The following is a 20,659-nucleotide window of genomic DNA, read 5'->3' on the forward strand; positions in this document are numbered from 1 at the left end:
TTCTTTGCTCCCATCTCTGAAAAACGTGGGTGCGCTAAGCTCCACTGGGGTCAAACCAGATTTGACCCCACCCAGTGGAACAAAGCAGCTCCTACCTGCTATCACGCTGCACCTTGGTTCTCACCAAGAGTCTGTTTAAGAAGCAAATGAAAAAAATCACACTCTTCAGACACTTTCCAGGATGTGCTGAATGTCTCCTAATCAAAAAAACTGTGCCATAACTTCTTATCTCTTAGAATCTAGTATGTGAAGTGTTAGTCGCTCAGTTGTGTCTGACTCTTTACAGCCCCACGGACTATATAGCCTTCCAGGTTCCTCTGCCCATGGCATTTCCCAGGCAAGAATACTGGAGTAGGGTGTCATTTCCTCCTCCAGGGAATCTTCCCAACCCAAGGATCGAATCTGCATCTCTTGCATCTCCTGCATTGGCAGGCGGATTCTTTACCACTAGCAACACCTTTTTGCGGAGGCAATCAGGTGTTCTCTTGGCTTCATGAACTTGTACACCCAATTCCCTTCCCTGGTTTGAGAGATGTTCTCCACTATCATTTCTTTAAATAAACTCTCTGCTCACTTCTCTCTCTCTCTCTCTCTCTCTCTCCTGCTTCTGGGACACCCAATATCCTAAGGTTGCCCTCCTAAAAGATTTGGATAGTTCTTGTAGAATTTTCCCTCTGTTCTTTTGAATCTTAATTCCCTTCCTCTTCTAACTGTATCATTTCTAGACTTTTATCTTTAAACTTGCTAATTCTCACTTCATACGGGCTTCTCTACTTCTAATCCTTTCTAATGTATGTATTCTTCATCTCACTTACTGAGTCCTTCAGATTCAGAATTTCTGCTTGGTTCTTTTTTAGAGTTTCAATCTCTTTGGGAAAGTATATCTTCTGCTCATTAACTTCATTCCTGAGTTCTGAGTTTTCTTGTTGCTTGTTGAGCTTCTTCATGAAAGTTGTTTCGAATTCTCTATCAGGCTGCACTGTTCTGGGACTTTAAATTTGGTTTCTAGAGAATCATCATTTTCTTTTTGTGCCAGTGTTACTGTTCTTCTTCATGGTCCTCGATGAGTTCTTCCTCTGCTGGGACATTGAAGCATGTCTTTCTTCTTTAGATAAAGCTTTCTCATTTTTTAAAATTTGATTTCTAACAAGTCAAGTGAGAGTCTTTTCTTTTTTTCCAGCAGGGGGCGCCACAGCACAAGCTTTTGGGTTTTTTTTTTTGCGTTCCCAAAGCACTGCAGATGGTGACTGCAGCCATGAAATTAAAAGACTTGCTCCTCGAAAGAAAAGCTATGAGAAACATAGACAGCATATTAAAAAGCAGAGACATTACTTTGCTGACAAAGGTCCATCTGGCCAAAGCTATGGTTTTTCCAGTAGTCATGTATGAATGTGAGAGGTGAACCATAAAGAAGCCTGAGCGCCGAAGAACTGATGCTTCTGAACCATAGTGTTGGAGACTCTTGAGAGTCCCTTGGACTGCAAGGAGATCCAACCAGTCCATCCTAAAGGAAAGCAGTCCTGAAAATTCACTGGAAGGACTGATGCTGAAGCTGAAACTCCAATACTTTGGCCACCTGATAACGAAGAACTGACTCACTGGAAAAGACCCTGATGCTGGCAAAGCTTGAGGGCAGGAGAAGGGGACGACAGAGGATGAGATGGTTGGATGGCATCACTGACTCAATGGACATGAGTGTGGGTAAACTCCGGGAGTTGGTGATGGACAGGGAGGCCTGGCGTGCTGCGGTCCATGGGGTCACAAAGAATCGGACACGGCTGAGTGACTGAACTGAACTGCACTGCTTCTAGTTATACTAGAAGGCTGGCACCTTCCAGCCCTCCAATGCCCCTGCTGGAGGTGTGGCCTGGTGCCCCTGTCGTCACTGCTTGTGCCTCGATGGCTGCTGACGCCTTGCTGCCATCACTGCCTAGGACACGGGGGTGACGGGCCCTTCCGCTGTGTCACAGGCTCGGCCTCCCATGGGAGCGGGTGGGGCTGAGGCCACCTGCACTTATGCTGTGTCCGGGGTTGTCAGGTTTAGGGATGCCCCCACTGTGGTTGGGGGGTAGGGAGGCGAGAGCTGTGGGCCAGCCCCGCACCTGGAGGGAAGAAGGGGTGGCAGGCCCTGCTGCCCAGTCCCTGTGGCTGCAGGCAGCTGATGAGGCCAGGAGGCTGGAGGTGTGTGCGCTGCCTCCCTGATGCCACTGGGTCCCGGGGGCTGTGGGCTTGGCCCCCAGGGCTGGGGATCCATGACTGCACGCACCGCCTCTACTATTCCCCCAGCTCCGCCTCCTCTGTGCGTTCCGATCGGCCCACCTCTAGATGGACAGATGTGCGGGACTGCGGTGGGTGTTTTACTGGCTGTAGATTGAAGGGGAGAGACCAAGGGAGTGTCGCATCCGCCTTAATGCTGACGGCTCCACCTGCTCTTCACACCACAGCTCAGCCCTGTCCTCCCTCTGAACCCTTCCCCTAGGATGGCTCAGGTGCCCCCTCTCGACAACCCCACAGCCCCTGCGCCCCTCCCCTTGGGCTCCTGTCTCTTCACAGGTCCGTCTCCCCACAGGCTGTCAGCATCTGATTCACTGGTGTCCTTACTGCCAACGCACTCTGGCATCCTCTGATTGAGGGTTGGCTAGAGCATTGCTCACGCCCTGCTGCTACCTGCACCCTGGTGGGGGGCGTGTTTGTCTCCTGGGACCCCTGGACCCTAGGCGCCCTGGGGAGCACCCTGCCAGAGCCCCCAGCTCACCAAGAACTGGACGACGTCCTCGGGCCTGTGCTTGGCCGACTTGAACGCAGCCAGCCGGGTGACCACCAGGATCTGGTACTCCACGTGCCCCGACATCATCTTGCCCCGCACCTCCTGGTGCTGCGGCACGCTCAGGTCCAGGCCCGTGTGGACATTCTGAACTCGCCTGCCAGAGGGAGAGAAGGCAGAGCAAGGTCAGGTTCAAGTCCGCAGGCTTCTCGAGCGAAACGCTGCCAAGTCCTCAGGGATCCCGTGGGCCTGGGTGCAAGGCCGCTCTGCTGGGCAAGTCCTCAGGGGTCCAACTCCAGGCTACCCGCCCCCCCCCCACAAGCCAGCCCCTCCTGAAGCCTGGCTTCCCAGGTCAGGGCCCTGCCTGTGGGTCCCTCAAGAACAAAGGCCTGTTCCCAGCAGGAAAACAGGTGACAGCAGAGAAGACGGGGCCCCTGGAAACAGCAGATTCTTTGCTCCGATGGTAAAGAATCTGCCTGCAATGCAGGAGACTTGAGTTCGATCTCTGGATCGGGAAGATGCCCCGGAGAAGGAATTGGCAACCCACTCCAGTATTCTTGCCTTTGAAATCCCATGGACAGAGGAGTCTGGCGGGCACTCGTCCATGGGTTTGCAAAGACTCAGACACGACTGAATGACTAACGCAGGCTTTGAGTGGATACTTGGCAAAACGTTACAGTTCTTTTGAGAATTTTTAAATGCTACACAAATGCAATGAATCGCACATTGAGCAAAGAAGTTATGAAATGTTTTCCCTGAGGTGAGAAAAAAGGCTAAATGTAGTCCTCATTCTGGGTGAGGGTATCATGGAGACCTGTGCATGGTTTAAACATAAACCATGTTTAAACCTGGTTTAAACATAAACCACACAAACACCTATGACAGGACACGCTGGACACAGCGTTATCAGAGTCCAGACCTACCCTCTTCAGGGCAGGACTTTCAGAAGACAAGAAAGGGGAGGGCCCGAAGGGTTGGGCTGCCAGGGCGGCAGCTGGGACATGGCTGTTCCCTGCCCCGGAACTCTGCCCCAATCCGACATGTGACACCCTGCCCCCTGCACTCCTTCCACACAGGTCTCCACCCCCTTTCCACACCGGGCAAGTGACACCATACCACGATGCCATCTGTCACCAGCTGAGAGGACAACCCACCATACAGTCACCTACTACCAAATGTACAAACCTCTACACCCACGGGCATTTTCACGGGGTGGAAGGCAGGGGTCCCCAACCCTGGACCACAGATGGTTACTGGTCCAGGTTAGGAACCTGCCTGTACAACAGGAGGTGAGCAGCCTGAAAGGGAGGGAAGCTTCAACTGTATTTACAGCCGCTCCCCGTGGCTCGCATTACCGCCTGAGCTCTGCCTCCTATCGATCGGGGGGCAGCACAATAAATGCAAGAAATGTAATAAACGTAACGAGACCGAATCATCCCCAAACTATCCCCACCCACCCCCACCCCGAATCCCTGGAAAAACTGTCTTCCACAAAACCGGTCCCTGGTACCAAAAAGACTGGGAACTGCTGGTATAGTGAAAGAAAGTGAAAGCACGCATCACTGAGAAAGGCCGGGGCGAACCTCCCTTCAGGTGGGTGTTAAGTTCAGCATTCACGTGCCACTTGGAAAAGCAAACGATCAGCCTCCTTTCCTTTGGCCAATAACCAGACGAGCGTCCCGGCCTTCCCACCGGGCGCTAAGACCCTCCGCTCCTGGCGCTGTGACAGTGCGGCGGGCACAGGAGAGCAGAGGGGACTAGAGGCTAGAGCACCCCGCGGGCTCTGCCGTGGGGACCTCCCCTGTCGAAGGTGCTCCCGCGGCCCTACAGAGGGACACCGCCGCTGAGACCCGCTTCAGGTCTGGGAGTGTTCTGATCGCTCAGGCATGTCCGACTCTTTGCGACCCCATGGGCTATACAGTCCATGGAATTCTCCAGGCCAGAATACTGGAGTGGGTAGCCCTTCCCTTCTCCAGGGGATCTTCCCAACCCAGGGATCGAACCAGGGTCTCCCACATTGCAGGCAGATTCTTTACCAGCTGAGCTATCAGGGAAGCCCAAAGTCAGGAAGTATGTTAGTTGCTCAGTCGTGTCCGACTTTTTGCAACCCCACGGGCTGCAGCCTGCCAGGTTCCTCTGTTTATGGGATTCTCCAGGCAAGAATACTGGAGTAGATTGCCATTTCCTTTTCCAGAGGATCTTCCCGACCCAGGGATTGAACCCTGTTCTCCTGCATTGCAGGCAGATTTTTACCGTTTGAGCTACAGGGAAGCAAACGCAAAAGGGACTCACCAGTACTCGGGCTCAGCGGGTCAGAGGTGGAGCCAGGGTTCACTGCAGGCTGCCCCCTGCCTCCCTGCTGACCCGCACCTCCTAACAGCCCTGCTTACTGCTCCGTCTCGGAACACCACACCAGACAGTTTCTCGGGGCTTCCATCCATGACCCGCCCCCCCCCCTCCATTTCCACTGTACCCCTTGTCCTGTCGTGCCGCCCCAGTCGAGAGGCCCTGCCCCACGGCTGGGATCACAGACTCAGGTCCCCTGCCCATTCCCCTAAATCCACCAGTTCTCCATGTCCTGGGCACCAGAGTCCGGCAGTGGCAGACCACTGGGCTAAACACGCAGACACGCTGACTAAAATGTTAGTGGCTCAGTCGTGTCCAACTCCTTACGGACTGTAGCCCACTAGGCTCCTCTGTCCATGGGATTCTCCAGGCAGGAATACTGGAGGGGGTTGCCACTCCCTTCTCCAGGGGATCTTCCTGACCCCGGGAACAAACCCCAAGTCTCCTGCACTGCAGTTAGACGTGTTGACCGGTCCCACTTGAAATTCATGGCCACAACCGGCAAGCTGCGGTGCTGGGCCGGGCAACCCCAGCTTGGTCTCAATCTAGGGGATTCTCCAAGTGTGGTCCTCGCCGCATGAGCCCCACCTGGGAGCTAGTGAGAAAGGCAGATCCAGGCTCTGCTAAATCAATCCTCACGTTAACAAGCCCCCCAGGGGACTCTCATGCCCATGAGCCTAATCCACTCTGTCTCCCACTTTCCTCAGGCGCCCAGGGAAACTTTTTTTGTGAAGGGCCAGATAGTAAATATTTTTGGTTTTGCAGGCCATAGGGTCTCCATTACAACCAGACGCAACTCAGCCACTGTAGATTGAAAGCAGCCACAGACGGTACATAAACTGATTTAAAAAGTGAGTGGGGGGTAGGCTTTGGCCCATGGGTGTAGTCTGCCCACCTATACCCGACCAAACTTCCCGAACTGTGACGTGCCTTCCCAGTTCCCCCAGTGATCTTGTCAACACACAGAGGCTGATCCAGCAAGGCCTGAGAGTCTACATGTCTAACCAGCCACCAGATGACGCAGGTACTGCTCCCAGGACCCTCCCCCGCTCCGCCGCACTGAGTCCAAGTCGCCTAAATCCGCGAAGCCCCAGGACCTGCTCTCTCCCCACAACCCTGCTTCCTGTGTACTGAAAAAAGGGAAGCGGTGGGAGAACTTCCAAGCACATCCCTTCGCACCCACACCTGGTCTGCGTCTGCCTCCCCTGCTGTTGTGGACAAACTGGCTGGCTCCTACCTGAGACAACCCCTCACCTACTCAAGGACGTCAAGTCTTCTGTCTTCTCTGTGCCATCAATGTCCCCTCCTTGCTGGATCACTCCCACTTCTCTGACAAACCGAAGCTGTCCTTCCACCCAATCTCCCCCTCGAGCTACTGCTCCACTTCTGCTCCCCCTTCCAGCAAAACTTCTCAAGAGAATGGCGTCTCGGGTTCCTCTCCTCTCTGACCTTGAACTTTTTCTAACCAGTCTTTTGTTCTCATCCTGCAACCGAAACAGCCCATGCCCAGGTCACTAGTGACCTCCGTGTTCAGTTCAGTTTAGCCGCTCAGTCGTGTCCAACTCTTTGTGACCCCATGGACTGCAGCACACCAGGCTTCCTTGTCCATCACCAACTCCCGGAGCTTAACTCAAACTCATATCCATTGAGTCGGTGATGCCATCCCACCATCTCATCCTCTGTCGTCCCCTTCTCCCGCCTTCAATCTTTCCCAGCATCAGGGTCTTTTCCAATGAGTCAGTTCTTCATATCAGGTGGCCCAAGTATTGGAGTTTCAGCTTCAGCATCAGTCCTTCCAATGAATATTCAGGACTGATCTGCTTTAGGATGGACTGGTTGGATCTCTTTGATGTCCCAAAGGCTAATTCTCCCTCACTTCTTACTCCAGAGGTATCTGATGGCCCCTCTCTGCTCCTCGAGGCTCTGGGACCCCTGCTCTCTCTCTCTCAGTTCTCCAATCTCCCTGGCCACTCCTACTCAGCTTCCCTGGATGGTCCCCAATCCCGCCCCAAGTGCCCGCATTAGACCTTTTCTCTCACTCACCTTCCCCAGGGATCTCAAACATGTCCAAGGTTTTAAATCCCATCTATGAGCCAGTGGTCCCTCATTCCTCTCTGATCTGATCTCTCTTGATCCCCTCAAAGCCACACTCCTCCCAGCTGCCTGCCCGACCATCTCCACTTGGCTGTCAGAAAGCTTCTTAACGAACATGTCCAGACTAAGGGTGATTCTCACCTTCCTAAACCTGCTCCATCCATAGTCTCCTGGGCTGGTCCATTGCAATGTCCCTCTTTTAGGAACTCAAGACAAGTCTTGTAGTCAATCTTGACTCCTCTTTCTTGCTCTCATGGCCCACATCTAATCATCAGCAACCCCTGAAAGCTCAATCTTCAAAATATAGCTAGAACCCAAACATTTCTAAGCCCCTCTGCCCGCATCAGCTCTCACATGAATGACCGCCCAGAGTCTCCTGAATGGTCTCCTCGCTGCACCCTGCTCGCCTCCCTTCCGCTCAGCACAGCAGCCAAAGGACCTTTCTGGAGTCCAAAGCAGGTCACACCATGCCCAGAGCCTCACCCCAGCCGGGGCAGCCTGTCCTGACTGTCCCCTGCCTCCAAGCCCCCAGATGTGGTAAAACTCTGCACCACATCACCCACCTCTCTGCTGGCTCACCGCACTGCAGTCACACTGGCCTCCGGGCTGGTGTGCAAACATCTCTTGCCCCAGGACATTGGCTCCTGCTGTCCCCTCTGCCTGGTACCCTCTTTCTTAAGATTTCTCTTTCGCTTGTCAGGAATCTACCCAGCTGCCACTCTCTATCAGAAAGACACTCCTGGACCACACCATATAAAACAGCATTCATTCCTCCTAGCATCCCACTTCCCTACCACTTTATTTTCCTTTATATCATTTATCATCCCTGGCACACCATACATTTATCTATTATCCATCTGCCCCACAAAAGCTCATGAGAGAGACTGTGTGTGGTTCACTACAGTATCCTAGAACCGCTCACCTGGCCTTCACCACCAGCACCTGCATTTGTTAAGAAGCCCTGTTCAGGTGGGGCAGAGAAGGAAGCCCCCTCACCCCCTTCCCAGGCTCCCAGCTCCAAGGTCACACCCCCACTGGTCTGCCGCTGGCCCTGCTCACACCTGCCAACCTCAAACCTCCTATCCGCAGAAAAGGAAACTGAGGCTCAGCGAGAGAAGGTGATTCAAGTGGCACTAGAGAAATCTCCTCTGCCAGCGAGGACACGACCAGCCACCACGGAGAGGAGACCAAGCAGGTTCTGACATCAGAACCTTAAAGAATCATACTTTTCCAGACCTGAAGTCACAAGGATGTTCAAATTACAGCTGGAAAAATTTTACATTCATTTATGTAAGAGATTGATGTCTTAGCCTAAGATTTTGTGTAGGGGGAACAAGGGTAGAGTGTGTGAAAACACTTAAAGTGAGTCACTTGACAAATGTGAGAAAGGGGGAGACGGTAAAACCACGCCCACCCCAGCCTTCAGCATCCCTCTTGCACTGAATCCCCCAGGCCTGGATCAGGGTGGGTTCACCCTGACCCAGGGGTCCTCTGCCTCCAGGGACCCTCTGGAGGCCTCTGCGGTAACTGCACTTTTCCTGGGCTACCTGTTTGAGCAGCTGCCACCTGTCCCCTCCCCTTCCCCTGGAGGACCTGGCCTCATGCACCTTCACCTCGCAGAAGCCGGTTACACCCGGCCCTGTGTTCCCATGGCAACCTGAAGCCGCCCCCCACCCCCCACCCCGCTCAGCATCGGTCCTCGGCCCGTTTCCCCTGATGGGCCGAGCCTGGTCTGATTCACCGGGCCCCGGGCCTGGCACACAGTCAGCGCTGCCAGGATGCCTAAGTAGATCTTGGAAAAGAAAGGAAGGAAAGTCAGCGGGAAAGGGGTGAGGAGAACCCCTTCTTTGACCACCGCGCAGGATCGGCCGATCCAGGCCTTCCACTAGGTCGTGGATGAGTTCGTTACCCTCTAGGGACCACAGTTTCCCCATCTGTAAAACCAGGCAGGGGGGCGGGCGGCCTCTCCCGCAGGGCCAGGGAGCGGCCGAGCCCAGGTCCACGGCCAGCGGCGCTAGGGACGCCGGGCGCCGGGCGGGATCCTCGGGACCCGCCGCCTCCTCCGCCCGGGACACCTAGGGCCGCGGCTCCCGGGCCCTCCCGACTCCACACGGCCGGAGATGCGGCCGGGGCGCGGGTCTGGCTCACCTGGAGGTGACGAGCACCGCCGGGGACTGCATGACGGCGAAGGGCTCCGGGCGGGGCGTGCGATCACGGGACCGCGGGCGCCGGCGTCGCCGCGTCCCCGCCCCGCGCCCCGCGCCCTGCCCGCCCCGGCTCGGGCTCGGGCTCGGGCTCCGGACTGGCCCGCCGCCTAGTGGCCGCGGCGCTCGGCCGGAGGCAGCCCTGCTTTTCCAGGCCCTTCTGGAATTCTGGGCGGAGATTCAGGGCTGAGGACCGTGCGCGGGCTCGGCGCTGCTGGAGGCCCCGGCCGCGCCGAGCGCGCCCCCGTCCCGCGCCCGAGGGGCCCGAGACATCCCGAGGCGCGCGCGTCCTGGCTTGGGTCTGATGTCCCGGCGTTGTTAGTGACAGCGCCCCGTTCACTTTTAGGAGTGCCCCAAGCGTCCCGCTTCTGGACGATAAATCATTCGGTTCTGCTTCCTTGGGGAGCGTTTTGGGGAGACAACCCAACCGTGCACAGGGTCCCAAGAATGCTCTGAGAGATGTTTCTGGCGTCAAACGAGGTCAGAGAACCCATCAAACAAGATAAAACCGAGACCTCCGTGCTGGATGATCTAAAGAAACAGCAGTCGGGCAGCCCACCCCCCACCCCCGAGGCCTTCCAGGGGCTTTCTCCTTAAAGAGGCCAACAGGCCCTTCCCAGCAAAAGCTCCTGAGAACTGGGTTTCTTCCGCCTCACCAAAGAAATGTTCTGAAGCTTGTTGAAATTGTAAGGAAGACTTTATTCAAGACTGTTGCAACAGGAGTCAAGACTTTCCCAATGGGGAGAGAGTTCAGTCTCAGCCCTGAATACACCAAGGACAGTGGGACTGGAGCCAGGGGGCAGGGGGAGGTCAGTGATGGAGGCACAGTTAGCCAAGGGTGAGGATCCTTGCTGAACCCTAGCCTGAAGGCAGGCTAAGGGCTTAGACATCAACGGGTGGGAGGTGAGGAACTTGATCAGATACCAAGGGTGATCAGGTATCAAAAGGAGAGAGCCTTTCTCAACTGACTTAGCAGGATTCTTGCTGAGACTGGGCTGGGCAGGCCAGAGACAGGCACCAAGGCCAAAGGCCCAGTTGAGAGGAGGGCTCAGAGGAGCCTAAAGTTTGGTCACAAAGAGGGTCTCTGTCTCCCAAAGTGTCCCTCTCAGAGAGCTGCTAACCACCTCCCTGCCCCCCGCCCACTCTCCAGGCACCATCTCCTCCTTTCCTCCCTTCCTAATGACACCCCCTTCCCCATACTGCTGCCTGCCCTCCGGCTCTAAGAGGTGGGGCTTCTGCTGGACTGCATTCTCCCAAAATGCCAGCCTCCTGCCCCTCCTGCACCACCCTGGAACTCTAATTACCAGTGTTCCAGCTCTTTGCAACCACCTGTAAAACACTTAGCTCAGGGCCTGGCTCACAGTGACTTCGAATCCTGTAAGTGTTTGTGTTGCTAAGTTGCTTCAGTTGGGTCGGACTCTTTGTGATCCCATGGGCTGTAGCCCATCAGGCTCCTCTGTCCATGGGATTTTCCAGGCAAGAATACTGGAATAGGTTGCCATTTTCTACTCCAGGGGATCTTCATGACCCAGGGATCGAACCCAGGTCTCTTACGTCTCCTGCATTGGTAGGCGGGTTGTTTCCACTAGTGCCACCTGGGAAGCCTGTGTTGCTCTAATGTTCAGCAACTAAAATGACAGGTCTCTCTGCTTCTGCTACTAGTCAGAGTTCCTCACAAAGCCACTCTCCTATCTCCTCATGACCTTTTCATTCATTCATTCATTCATTCGACAGCTATCTACTGGACTGGGCCTCTGTTTGGGGCCCTGTGGAGGCCCCTGAGCTATTCGTGACAAGGACACCATGGCCCAGGGCTCCCACAGTGCGCCCGTGGACTTGCTGTCTCCAGCTTCCCCTTTCCTGTCCTCTCTTCAAGGTTCTGGCTCCTTCCTACTGTCTGCTCACTCCCCTTTGTCCACAGAAGGTCTTCAGGGAGCCGAAGCTTGGTGGGTGATGGCGTCTGTGTCCTGCCTCCGGTGGCCGCCTTTGGGTCGACGGCTGGAGACCTGACAGGTGAGGTCACAAAGCTGTTGGAGCTGAGATAGGCTGAGCCTGCAGAGAAGGCAGCCCAGGAAGGTGTAGAGAAACATGCACGTTCCAGGGCAAGCACAGGTGGGAGCTGCAAAGAGGGGGACCCCGCACCCCCACCAGAGCTAGTGGCATGCCGGTCACCCGGGCCTTGCAGGCAGACTCGCCTCACCCCTGGCCCCAGGGTTCTGGAGCGCGCACTGAGGGGGTCTTGGCACCCAGCGCCTGCCAAGAATCCCGCTGGTTCCCCATGAAAGAGTGAGCCCGTCCGGAGAGCAATCCCATTTTCTGCCTCTGTGGGTCCCACACGCCCCTCTGTGGCTCCAGCGGATAATTGCATACAATGCATGGAATGTGGACTCTAAATCTGATATTTTCTGCTTCCTGCCTGACTCAAGGAGCCCTTTCCATGGCTGAAGCCGCAGTAACGCAAACCACATTGCAGGGAACCTGAAGTCCCCCTTCCCACTGCCCTGGGAGGAACGCTCCAGGCCTCAGTCATCCCCTGCCCCAGGGAAGTCGCTGGACCTCAGGGCCAGTGGGGTAAGTTAGAGGCACCACAGCCCACAAGGAGTCTTATCTGAGCTCTGGTCAACCTTGCCCTGGTTTCTGGTGGGGTGGGACTTCTGGGGATCTGCTGATTTGTCTCTGTTCTTTGTAGTGATGCTTTAGCGCTCTGGGGAGGGGGCTGGGTACCCCAAGTCGAGCAAGGCCACCACCTCATCTGTCCCTCAGCAAATGCTCCTGGGCACAGCTCTGGGGCTGGGACTTTATATCAGGCCCAGAGGATGCAGAAGACACAGGCCTCCCTGGCAGGGCTCACCCCCCACTCAGGGACCCTTGGAGATGCCAACGCAAGTGCACGCCCACAGAGCGCAGAGAAGGGCGCATAGCCAACTCATCCAGGGGTTGGGACATACAGGAGTCCTTCCAAGAGGAGGCGGTGCCAGACTCAGGACATGAAAAAGTAGGTTTTGTCTCTTTGAGCCTTGGTTTTTTCATTGGTGAAATGAGCATGATGGAAATCTTTAATCCATAGCACTGCTGTTACTTAAATGAGCGCACTTGTGACTGAAATGAGAGGAAATCTATGGCAGACACCAAAAAGCCATTCACAGCCCCTTCCTGTTTGCCTCTTAATACCATAGTGGCTGCAGTGCATGAGATTGCAAAGAGTCAGACACAACTGAACAACGACCAGAGAGGCTAGACAGATACAGCATTCACGCTGCTAAGGGGCTGCAATTAGAAGATGCTTGTGACATGATTCTGGCCATATACATGCAAGTTCCCGCAGAGGGTTTACCTTGCTCGGAGAAAGCTCTCTGTACATTTCCGGTGCTGAGTCAAAGAATTTCCTGCCTTAAAGTGTTGCATCTGTCTGGAACTTCCCTGATGGTCCAGTAGCTAAGATTCCACGCTCCCAATGCAAGGGACCCGGGGTTCCATCCCTGATCAGGGATCTAGATCTCACATACCGCAACTAAGACCTGGTGCAGCCAAGTTAAATAAATAAACATATATATTTTTTTTAAAAACTGTTGATGCTGTCACAGTGCTCTTGGGAAATTTCCCTGAGTTTGCATTCCCACCGAGGGTATATATTAGAATGCCTACTTGTATCTCCTTTCACCAAGAATGCATTTTACGTTTTTCAGTTTTACTAACCTGAGAAGTAAATAAAAATGGTATTGTTTTAATTTGCAATGATTTGCTGGTGACTGGGGATTTTGATGTTGTCACCCTATATTTTTCTAAGTCTTTGTGTTCCCAGCCATCAGGATAAGCACTTTGACTAGAGCTCTCCAACTCTTTATTCAAGTCAGAAAAAAATGCCTGGGAGGACAGGACCCAGCTGGGGCTCTGCCCTAAATTAAGGTATTATTCAGAGGTGGATCAGCTACCTAGGAAAGTGGGGAACACACACAAAGGGGCTGCCATGGCCTAAGGCCACATCCCCGGTTTTGTAGGCAGCCTTACCCTTTGTAGCCTCATATCCCAGCCTCCCGAAGATCTCACAGATGCCTTTGCCATGTGGACCAGAGAACCTGAGACAGACCATCCAGGGTGAGGACACCGGGTTCCCGGATCAGCTGTGTGATGTTTGACACTGGGCTGTGGGAACATGAGACATTCTGGTCCCAGGGTCCTCATCCTCTGGAGTGTCTGCAAGATCTCACATCCTAGACTTGGGGACACATCTTCTGGGTCCTCCAAGCCTGTTCTTGACCTCTATTAACCCCTTTTCCCAGGCAAAGAAGACAGTTTGGTTCTCTGTTCATTATGACTAGAAACTCGGGGCTCCTACCTGACAAATTGGAGGACCCAGCATTCCGAATCACTGCATTCACTGCACGTGTTTTTATTCTAAAAGGAGTTTATTTTGTTTCAATCTCAGAAAATCTAATGGAGGCATAGCTTCAGACTATTAATGTTCACGATGGGCAAGTTGACAGAGGGGAAATGCCTGAAAGACCACACAGAAGAGACTGGATGGACAGGTTTGATCAGTCTTTGGACGGGTTAAACCGGGACTGACAGCTTTCTGACTTACAGAAAGCTGTAAAAGCCAGCATTTATTGAGTTAGGCTCAACTGAGTAGGCTTTTACCTATGTTGTTTCCTTTATCCTTAGGTACACCTGACAGGTAGGAATCTCTGTCTCCATTTAAAGGTGGAGGATTAAAAAAAAAAAGGTGGAAGATAACAAGTTAATTAACTTAAGGTCACAAAACTAGTGCACTATAAAGGTGGTTTGGAAGCCATTGTTTATCATGACTCCACCCTCTGGTTTCTTTCCCAACCTCAGTGGAGGTGTGTGGTCCTTGTCCCCTCAACTCCTAGGATACCTTAGAGCTCCAGGTAAACTGGTTCAACCTCAGGGTCCCCGTGCAGGGCTTCCCGAGTCTTCTCCCAGACTGCTTGTAAAGCTGAGCAGGAATGGGGTTCTTCCACACTGTGGTGCTGTTATAACCAGTGGCCAGCAGATGGCAGTATCCACCAGCCCTCTGCCATTTGTCCCAACCCCAAAGGAAGGGCCCTGAGAAACCCCTGTGAAACTTCTAGAAAGGAAACTATTCCACTCCCTTCTTCTCAGCCCCATCTCCTCCCCCTACTCAAGGGTGGGGCCACGCCAGTGGCTGGGGACGGGCTGCAGCCCACCCCGGTGTGGATGCCAGAGCTGTTGCCTGGGGTAACCTGGGGGAAGGCAAGCCCTGCATGGAGCATGGGAAATGCATCAGAGCTGGAGGAAGCCAGACCTGGGCATCAGACGGGGGCTGAGCCAGAGGCCTGCGGGGATCGTCCCACAGCCACAGCCCCACCCCTGGTCTTTCCGGGGGGAGGTGGCTACAGCACATCTCCGGCTGAACAGGAAGCAACAGCGCGGATGCAGTGGTTGGGGGGTGTCCTCTGTTGTCACCATTCCCGGCCCTCCCAGGGACACCTTCTTTGGGGTCAGAGCCCCAGGATGATGCTGCCTTCTCACTGCTAACCCTTTCCAGCTCTGAATACATGAGCCTTGGCAGGTCCAAACCGGGGGGCTTGCCCCTGCCTGGGTCCTTGGCACTGGGTCCCATCCTCACCCGCTCCCCACCTCTCACAGGTGGACCCTTGGTGGACATTTGATTATCAGCCTCACTGGGGATCATTATCAGCGTCTGGATCAAAAGCCAGGAAGGGCCAAGGGACTTGAGGTCCAAGGTTAGAGGCCAGATTTGAATTCTCCTCTCTTGACTCTCGGGAACCATCAACATTATAGCCCAGGGGGGTATCTGTTTTACTTCCAAAATAGTGCTGGGCTGCAAGGGCCCAGAACCCCTAACGATGGACAGGGCAGGGGCTGAGCCCTCATCCATCCCCTTCCTCTCCTCCAGGGTACCCAGGGCAGAGCTGGGCTGAGGCCTTCCGAGCCACACAGAGAGCAAAGACACAGGATCACAGAGGGGCCTCACCTTCCCTGGCGGCTGTGATGCCAAATGCTAGGGTGCTGGTCCTTTTCCCTCCTTGGGGACTTGGCTGCCCTGCATGGGCAATGCAAGGTGCAGGGCAAGGCATCTCTAAGGAACCTTCTCTTGTCTTGTCATCAGGGGCTCTAGGCTGCGGCAGGGTGGGTCCAATTTCCAGGGGCTCCAGCTGGTAGAATCCAAGACTGACTTCCTAAGTGGCATCAACCCCAGTGCGCCAGTTCACGTTCCCAGGTGGCTTGTGAACTTCTGTCAGCAGAGGTGCCTTTGAGAGGTGTGGTGGTTCTCACAGGCACTGGGTACAGACTGCCTCATCTTCAGAACCGTCAGGAGGCTACCTGGGACCAGGAGGGAGCTCCCGTCTCTGCAGGTATGCAAGCAGAGCCTCGGTAGCAGTTTGTGAAGAGTCAGGCATCATGAAAAGTTGGCCCAAAGAATCCCAAATATTCTTTTAGACATCCTGGAGTGTAAAGTCAAGTGGGCCTTAGGAACCATTACTATAAACAAAGCTAGTGGAGGTGATGGAATCCCTGCTGAGCTACTTCAGATCCTAAAAGACGATGCTGTGAAAGTCCTGCACTCAATATGTCAGCAAATTTGGAAAACTCAGCAGAGGCCACAGGACTGGAAAAGGTCAGTTTTAATTTCAATCCCAAAGAAGGGCAGCATCAAAGAATGTTCAAACTACCGCACAACTGTACTCATTTCACCTGCTAACAAGGTAATGCTCAAGATCTTTCAAGCTAGCCTTCAACAGTACTTGAACTGAGAACTTCCAAATGTACAAGCTAGGTTTAGAAAAAGCACAGTAACCAGAGGTCAAATTGCCAACTTTCGTTGGATCATACAGAAAGCACAGAAATTTCAGAAAAACATCTACTACTGCTTCTTTGACTACACTAAAGTCTCTGACTGTGCGGATCATGACAAACTGTGCAAAATTCTTAAAGAGATGGGAATACCAAATCACCTTACCTATCTCCTGAGAAACCAGTATGCAGGTCAAGAAGCAACAGTTAGAACCGGACATGGAACAACTGACTGGCTCAAAATTGGGAAAGAGTATGTAAAGGCTGTATATTGCCACTCTGCTTATTTAATTTATATGCAGAGTACATCGTGTAAAATGCCAGGCTGAATGAATCACCAGCTGGAATCAAGATTGCTGAGAGAAATATCAACAACCTCAGATATGCAGATAATGCCACCCATGAAGAGGAACTAAAGAGCTTCTTGATGAAGGTGAAAGAGGAGAGTGAAAAACTTGGCTTAAAACTCAACATTCAAAGAAACTAAAATCATGGCATCAGGTCCCATCACTTCATGGTAATTTGAAGGGGAAAAAGTGGAAACAGTGGCAGATTTTATTTTCTTGGGCTCCAAAATCACTGCAGGTGGTGACTGCACGCACAAAATTAAAAGACGCTTGCTCTTGGATGGAAGGCTATGACTAACCTAGACAGCGTATTAAAAAGTAGAGACATTACTTTGCTGACAAAGGTCCATATAATCAAAGCTATGGTTTTTTCAGTAGTCATGTATGAATGTGAGAGTTGAACCATAAAGAAGCCTGAGCTCCAAAGAACTGATGCTTTTGAATTGTGGTGCTAGAGAAGACTCTTGAGAGTCCCTTGGACTGCAAGGAGATCCAATCAGTCAATCCTAAAGGAAATCAGTCCTGAATATTCATTGGAAGGAACTGATGCTGAAGCTGAAGCTCCAATACTTTGGCCACCTGAGGCAAAGAACTGATTCATTGGGAAAGACCCTGATGCTGGGAAAGATTGATGGCAGGAGGAGAAGGGGACAACAGAGCATGACATGGTTGGATGGCATCACCAACTCAATGAACATGAATCTGAGCAAACCCTGGGAGATAGTGAAGGACAGGGAAGCCTGGCGTGCTTCCTGGCCATGGGGTCATAAAGAGTCAGGTACAACTTAGCTACTGAGCAACAACAGCAAATTCTTTCAAATCCTTGAATTATAGGACCTGAGTCAGAAACAGGGTGGCCAGAGAAAGCAAACAGCTTCTGCAGAGGACAGATGAGTGGCCAAGTGCTCTCCAAGGCAAGGATCTGGGGGTGAGAATGTGAGGACCGCTACTCCCACGCCAACTAAGAAACACCCACCCCCCCCCAACCAGGCTGCCTCCCTGTCCTCCCCCACCAAGCCTCCCTGTTTGGTGGAGCCAATCTCACCTCAGCTCTCTGAGGAGCTAACAGCTGAGGTCTGGAGTTCTTGGGACACTAGGGGGCGGCCTTCAGACTAACAAAGAACAGAAGTTGGAACTTGAAGCCCCTGGTTTTCTCCCAGCTGTCTCTTAAGTTTCTTGCATCGGCTGCCCCGTGACTGCTGGACAACACAGGGGACTAGGAAGCCACCTTCAAAGTTAACCGCGCAGCAGGTAGGGTACAACATCTCCAGGCCAGGATAGATATCTCCCACCTGCCTGGCCCACCTACCAAAGGCCCCCATGACCCTGGAGGAAGCTGCAAGTGAGCCCAGGGCTGGCCTGGCCCTGTGGGCCCCAGGAGGCCAGCCACCCGCTCATCAGAAGGCCTCAACTTCACGAAGTCAGGGATGGCGGGTCAGGAACTCCTAGTGTCACATTCCTGTCCTCAGGGAGGAAGCCATCTTCACTCCAGATGGATGCTCAAGTCACGGCTCCCAGGGAAGCCCTACGGGGCATGGGCGACCTGGTCCAAGTCGAGCCCTCGCCGTTGGCCTGACTTGCTAGGCCATCAGGTCACTTCATGTAAACTTAGCTGTCAGACCACATGCTCCTACCGGCTGGTCCTGCTCTGAGCTCGGTGGCTTCTCCAGCCCTGGGCAGGCCCTGCCGCTGCCGATGACAGACTATGTTCAGTTGGCGGGCTCCCAGCTGGTGCCAGAGGCAGGAAGGAGTCCTCAAGATGATGCTTTCATAAGCCTCACCTGGACCTGAGAGTTCTCTTTCTGCCAAGAATTTTCAGAAGAGCTTGCAGGGCAAGGCGGGACCCTCTGCCTCTCCACTGGAGCTGAGGAGAGTGTTGCAGGTCACACCCCTACAAGCCCATCTCTGCTGTGAGCAGCCAAGTGTTGGGCAAAGACAGGGTGACTCCAGGCTCTGCCACTCACCAGGTTACCTGCGGAAGGCATTACATTTCTCTGTGACTCAACTTTGTCAATAAAATGGTAACACTAATACCTGAAGGGCTTCCCAGGTGGCTCAGTGGGTAAAGAATCTGCCTGCAATGTGGGAGACAGAGGAGATGCAGGTTCGAACCTTGGGTTGGGAAGACCCCCTGCAGAAGGAAATAGGAACCAACTCCAGTATTCTTGCTTGGGAAATCTCATAGACAGGAGAGCCTGGCGGGCTACAGTCCATGGGGTTGTAAAGAATTGGATACACCATAGCGATTGAGCAGGCATGCACCTCACAGGACAGAGCAGTGGTGAGACGTGAGTGACATGAAGTCACTTAAGCAGTTAGCAACATGCCTGGAACTTGGTGGAGAAGGAAACGGCAAGCCATTCCAGTATTCTTGCCTGGAGAATCCCATGGACAGGGGAGCCTGGTGGGCTACAGTTCATGGGTTTGCAAAGAGTCGGACAGGACTGAAGTGACTTAGCAGTAGCAGCTGGTACTTGAAGAACCATCATTATCATTTGGTTAATGGTAACCATTGGTTACCATCATTATTTGAGAGGAAGGAGAGGGAGCCAGGCATGACCCAAACTTCCTTCTGCCTCTCTCCCTTCTGGGCTCTGCTTCAATGTGGCCACTGCTGGTCAAAAAGACCCCCAAGGCCCTGCTTCCCATCAGTTTATTATTATTTTTTTGCCAGCATCAGGGCTTAGTTGTGGCACTTGAGTTAGTTGCTCTGCTGCATGTGAGATCTTAGTTCCCCAACCAGGGATCAAACCAGTGTCCCCTGCATTGCAAGACAAATTCTTAACCACTGGACTGCCAGGGAAGTCCCCCATCACTTTACTTTGAACCACCTCACAGTGCACCATATATTCAGGTGCATTTATGCATGTAAGTGTTTACCATATCTTCTACCCTTACCAGAGCTCCGTGCATTTGTCCTGTGTGTTGCTGAATTCACAATATATGGAAAGCCACTCACGGTTAAGTATTTATGAATAGAGGGATGGCTAAATGATGAAGAAATACATTGTTGTCTGACTTGACAGACCAAGAAACACAGGTGACGGTGGCTGAGGCCTGGCTCAAGCACACACGTGATGGGTGGGGGTTCCAGCAGCAGCAGCCCACCCCCAGCACTCTCCTCCAGAGCCTTCCAGTGCCTAGAAGCTGCTTCTTTCTCAGCCATCATCACCCTAGGGATCCGGAACAGACTGGGAGGGGTGAGGCTCCGGGCCCCCTCTGTGCCCACCTGTTATCCCAGATCCACACCAACTTCCTGAATTGAGAATCTCCCCATTTTACAGAGGGCTTCCCTGGTGGCTCAGAGGGTAAAGCATCTGCCTGTGATGCGGGAGATACAGATGAGGACATTCAGGCTCAAAGGAGCTTGCTGTCCCCGCTCCCCTAGGGACAGCAAGGGCCCAGGGATTCCAACCCACTCCTCATTCCTAAGCCCACGAGTGACCTCAAGGTGGAGGTATCATGCAATCAACAAAGGTTTATCTGGCACCTGCTCCGCCAGGCTAGTGCCAGGACCCTTCGGGTTCTTGCCTTCACACAATTGGAGGAACTGAAGCCCAGACGATGCAATGGGGTCTGGTTGTTAACAGCAAAACTAAGACAAGAACCACGACTACTGGACTCCAGCTCAGAGATGCCAGAGTGTTTGCACAAATCAGGGTCTTGATGATATGCAAGACATCTAAAGACTGTTCACCGTGGCTGCAGGAGGAAAGGAAGCCAAGAAAGACGGCAAGGACCCAGTCGTTGCCTTCATAGAGACAGCTGTGGCAGAGGGGCCACTACTTTGACCAGTGTCCCTCTCTAGGGGGGCAGTTCTGCCAGGCAGCCTGCCTGGATTCCTGCAGGTCCGCTCTGTACCTGCACCACCAGAGAGGAAGATCCCTGACCGCGGCCTTGTCGAAGCTCTGGGTCCTTGGCCCCCAAATCCGGTTGGGTTAATGCAGCCCCAGTAATCCCAGCCCCTCACTGCCCTTCCTGCCCAGACATTCCCACGCGAACCTCGGGCTTTTTTCCCCCCTCGTCCACCTGATCGGCTTGGGGTCTGACCCCTTGCCAGGTCTCTCCTGTCCCCCTAAATCCCAAGTGGTGAGTGACCCAAA

The 20,659-nt window shown here is 53.5% G+C and overlaps 1 protein-coding gene across 3 annotated transcripts in view; it reads right to left on the reverse strand.

The window, feature by feature from the left end:
- HS1BP3 (HCLS1 binding protein 3) overlaps window positions 1–20,659 on the reverse strand; it is a 47,060-nt gene that overhangs the window by 25,347 nt on the left and 1,054 nt on the right. For 2 of the 3 annotated variants that reach the window (XM_043917243.1, XM_043917245.1), the window contains exon 2: window positions 2,756–2,921. In XM_043917243.1, coding sequence (XP_043773178.1) covers window positions 2,756–2,921 — 166 coding nt within the window. Of the gene's footprint in view, window positions 1–2,755; window positions 2,922–9,352; window positions 9,498–20,659 lie in introns of those variants that run through there. The other variant, XM_043917242.1, reaches the window with a different exon arrangement.

The sequence above is a fragment of the Cervus elaphus genome, chromosome 11, assembly GCF_910594005.1.
Source record: "Cervus elaphus chromosome 11, mCerEla1.1, whole genome shotgun sequence".
Taxonomy (NCBI): domain Eukaryota; kingdom Metazoa; phylum Chordata; class Mammalia; order Artiodactyla; family Cervidae; genus Cervus; species Cervus elaphus.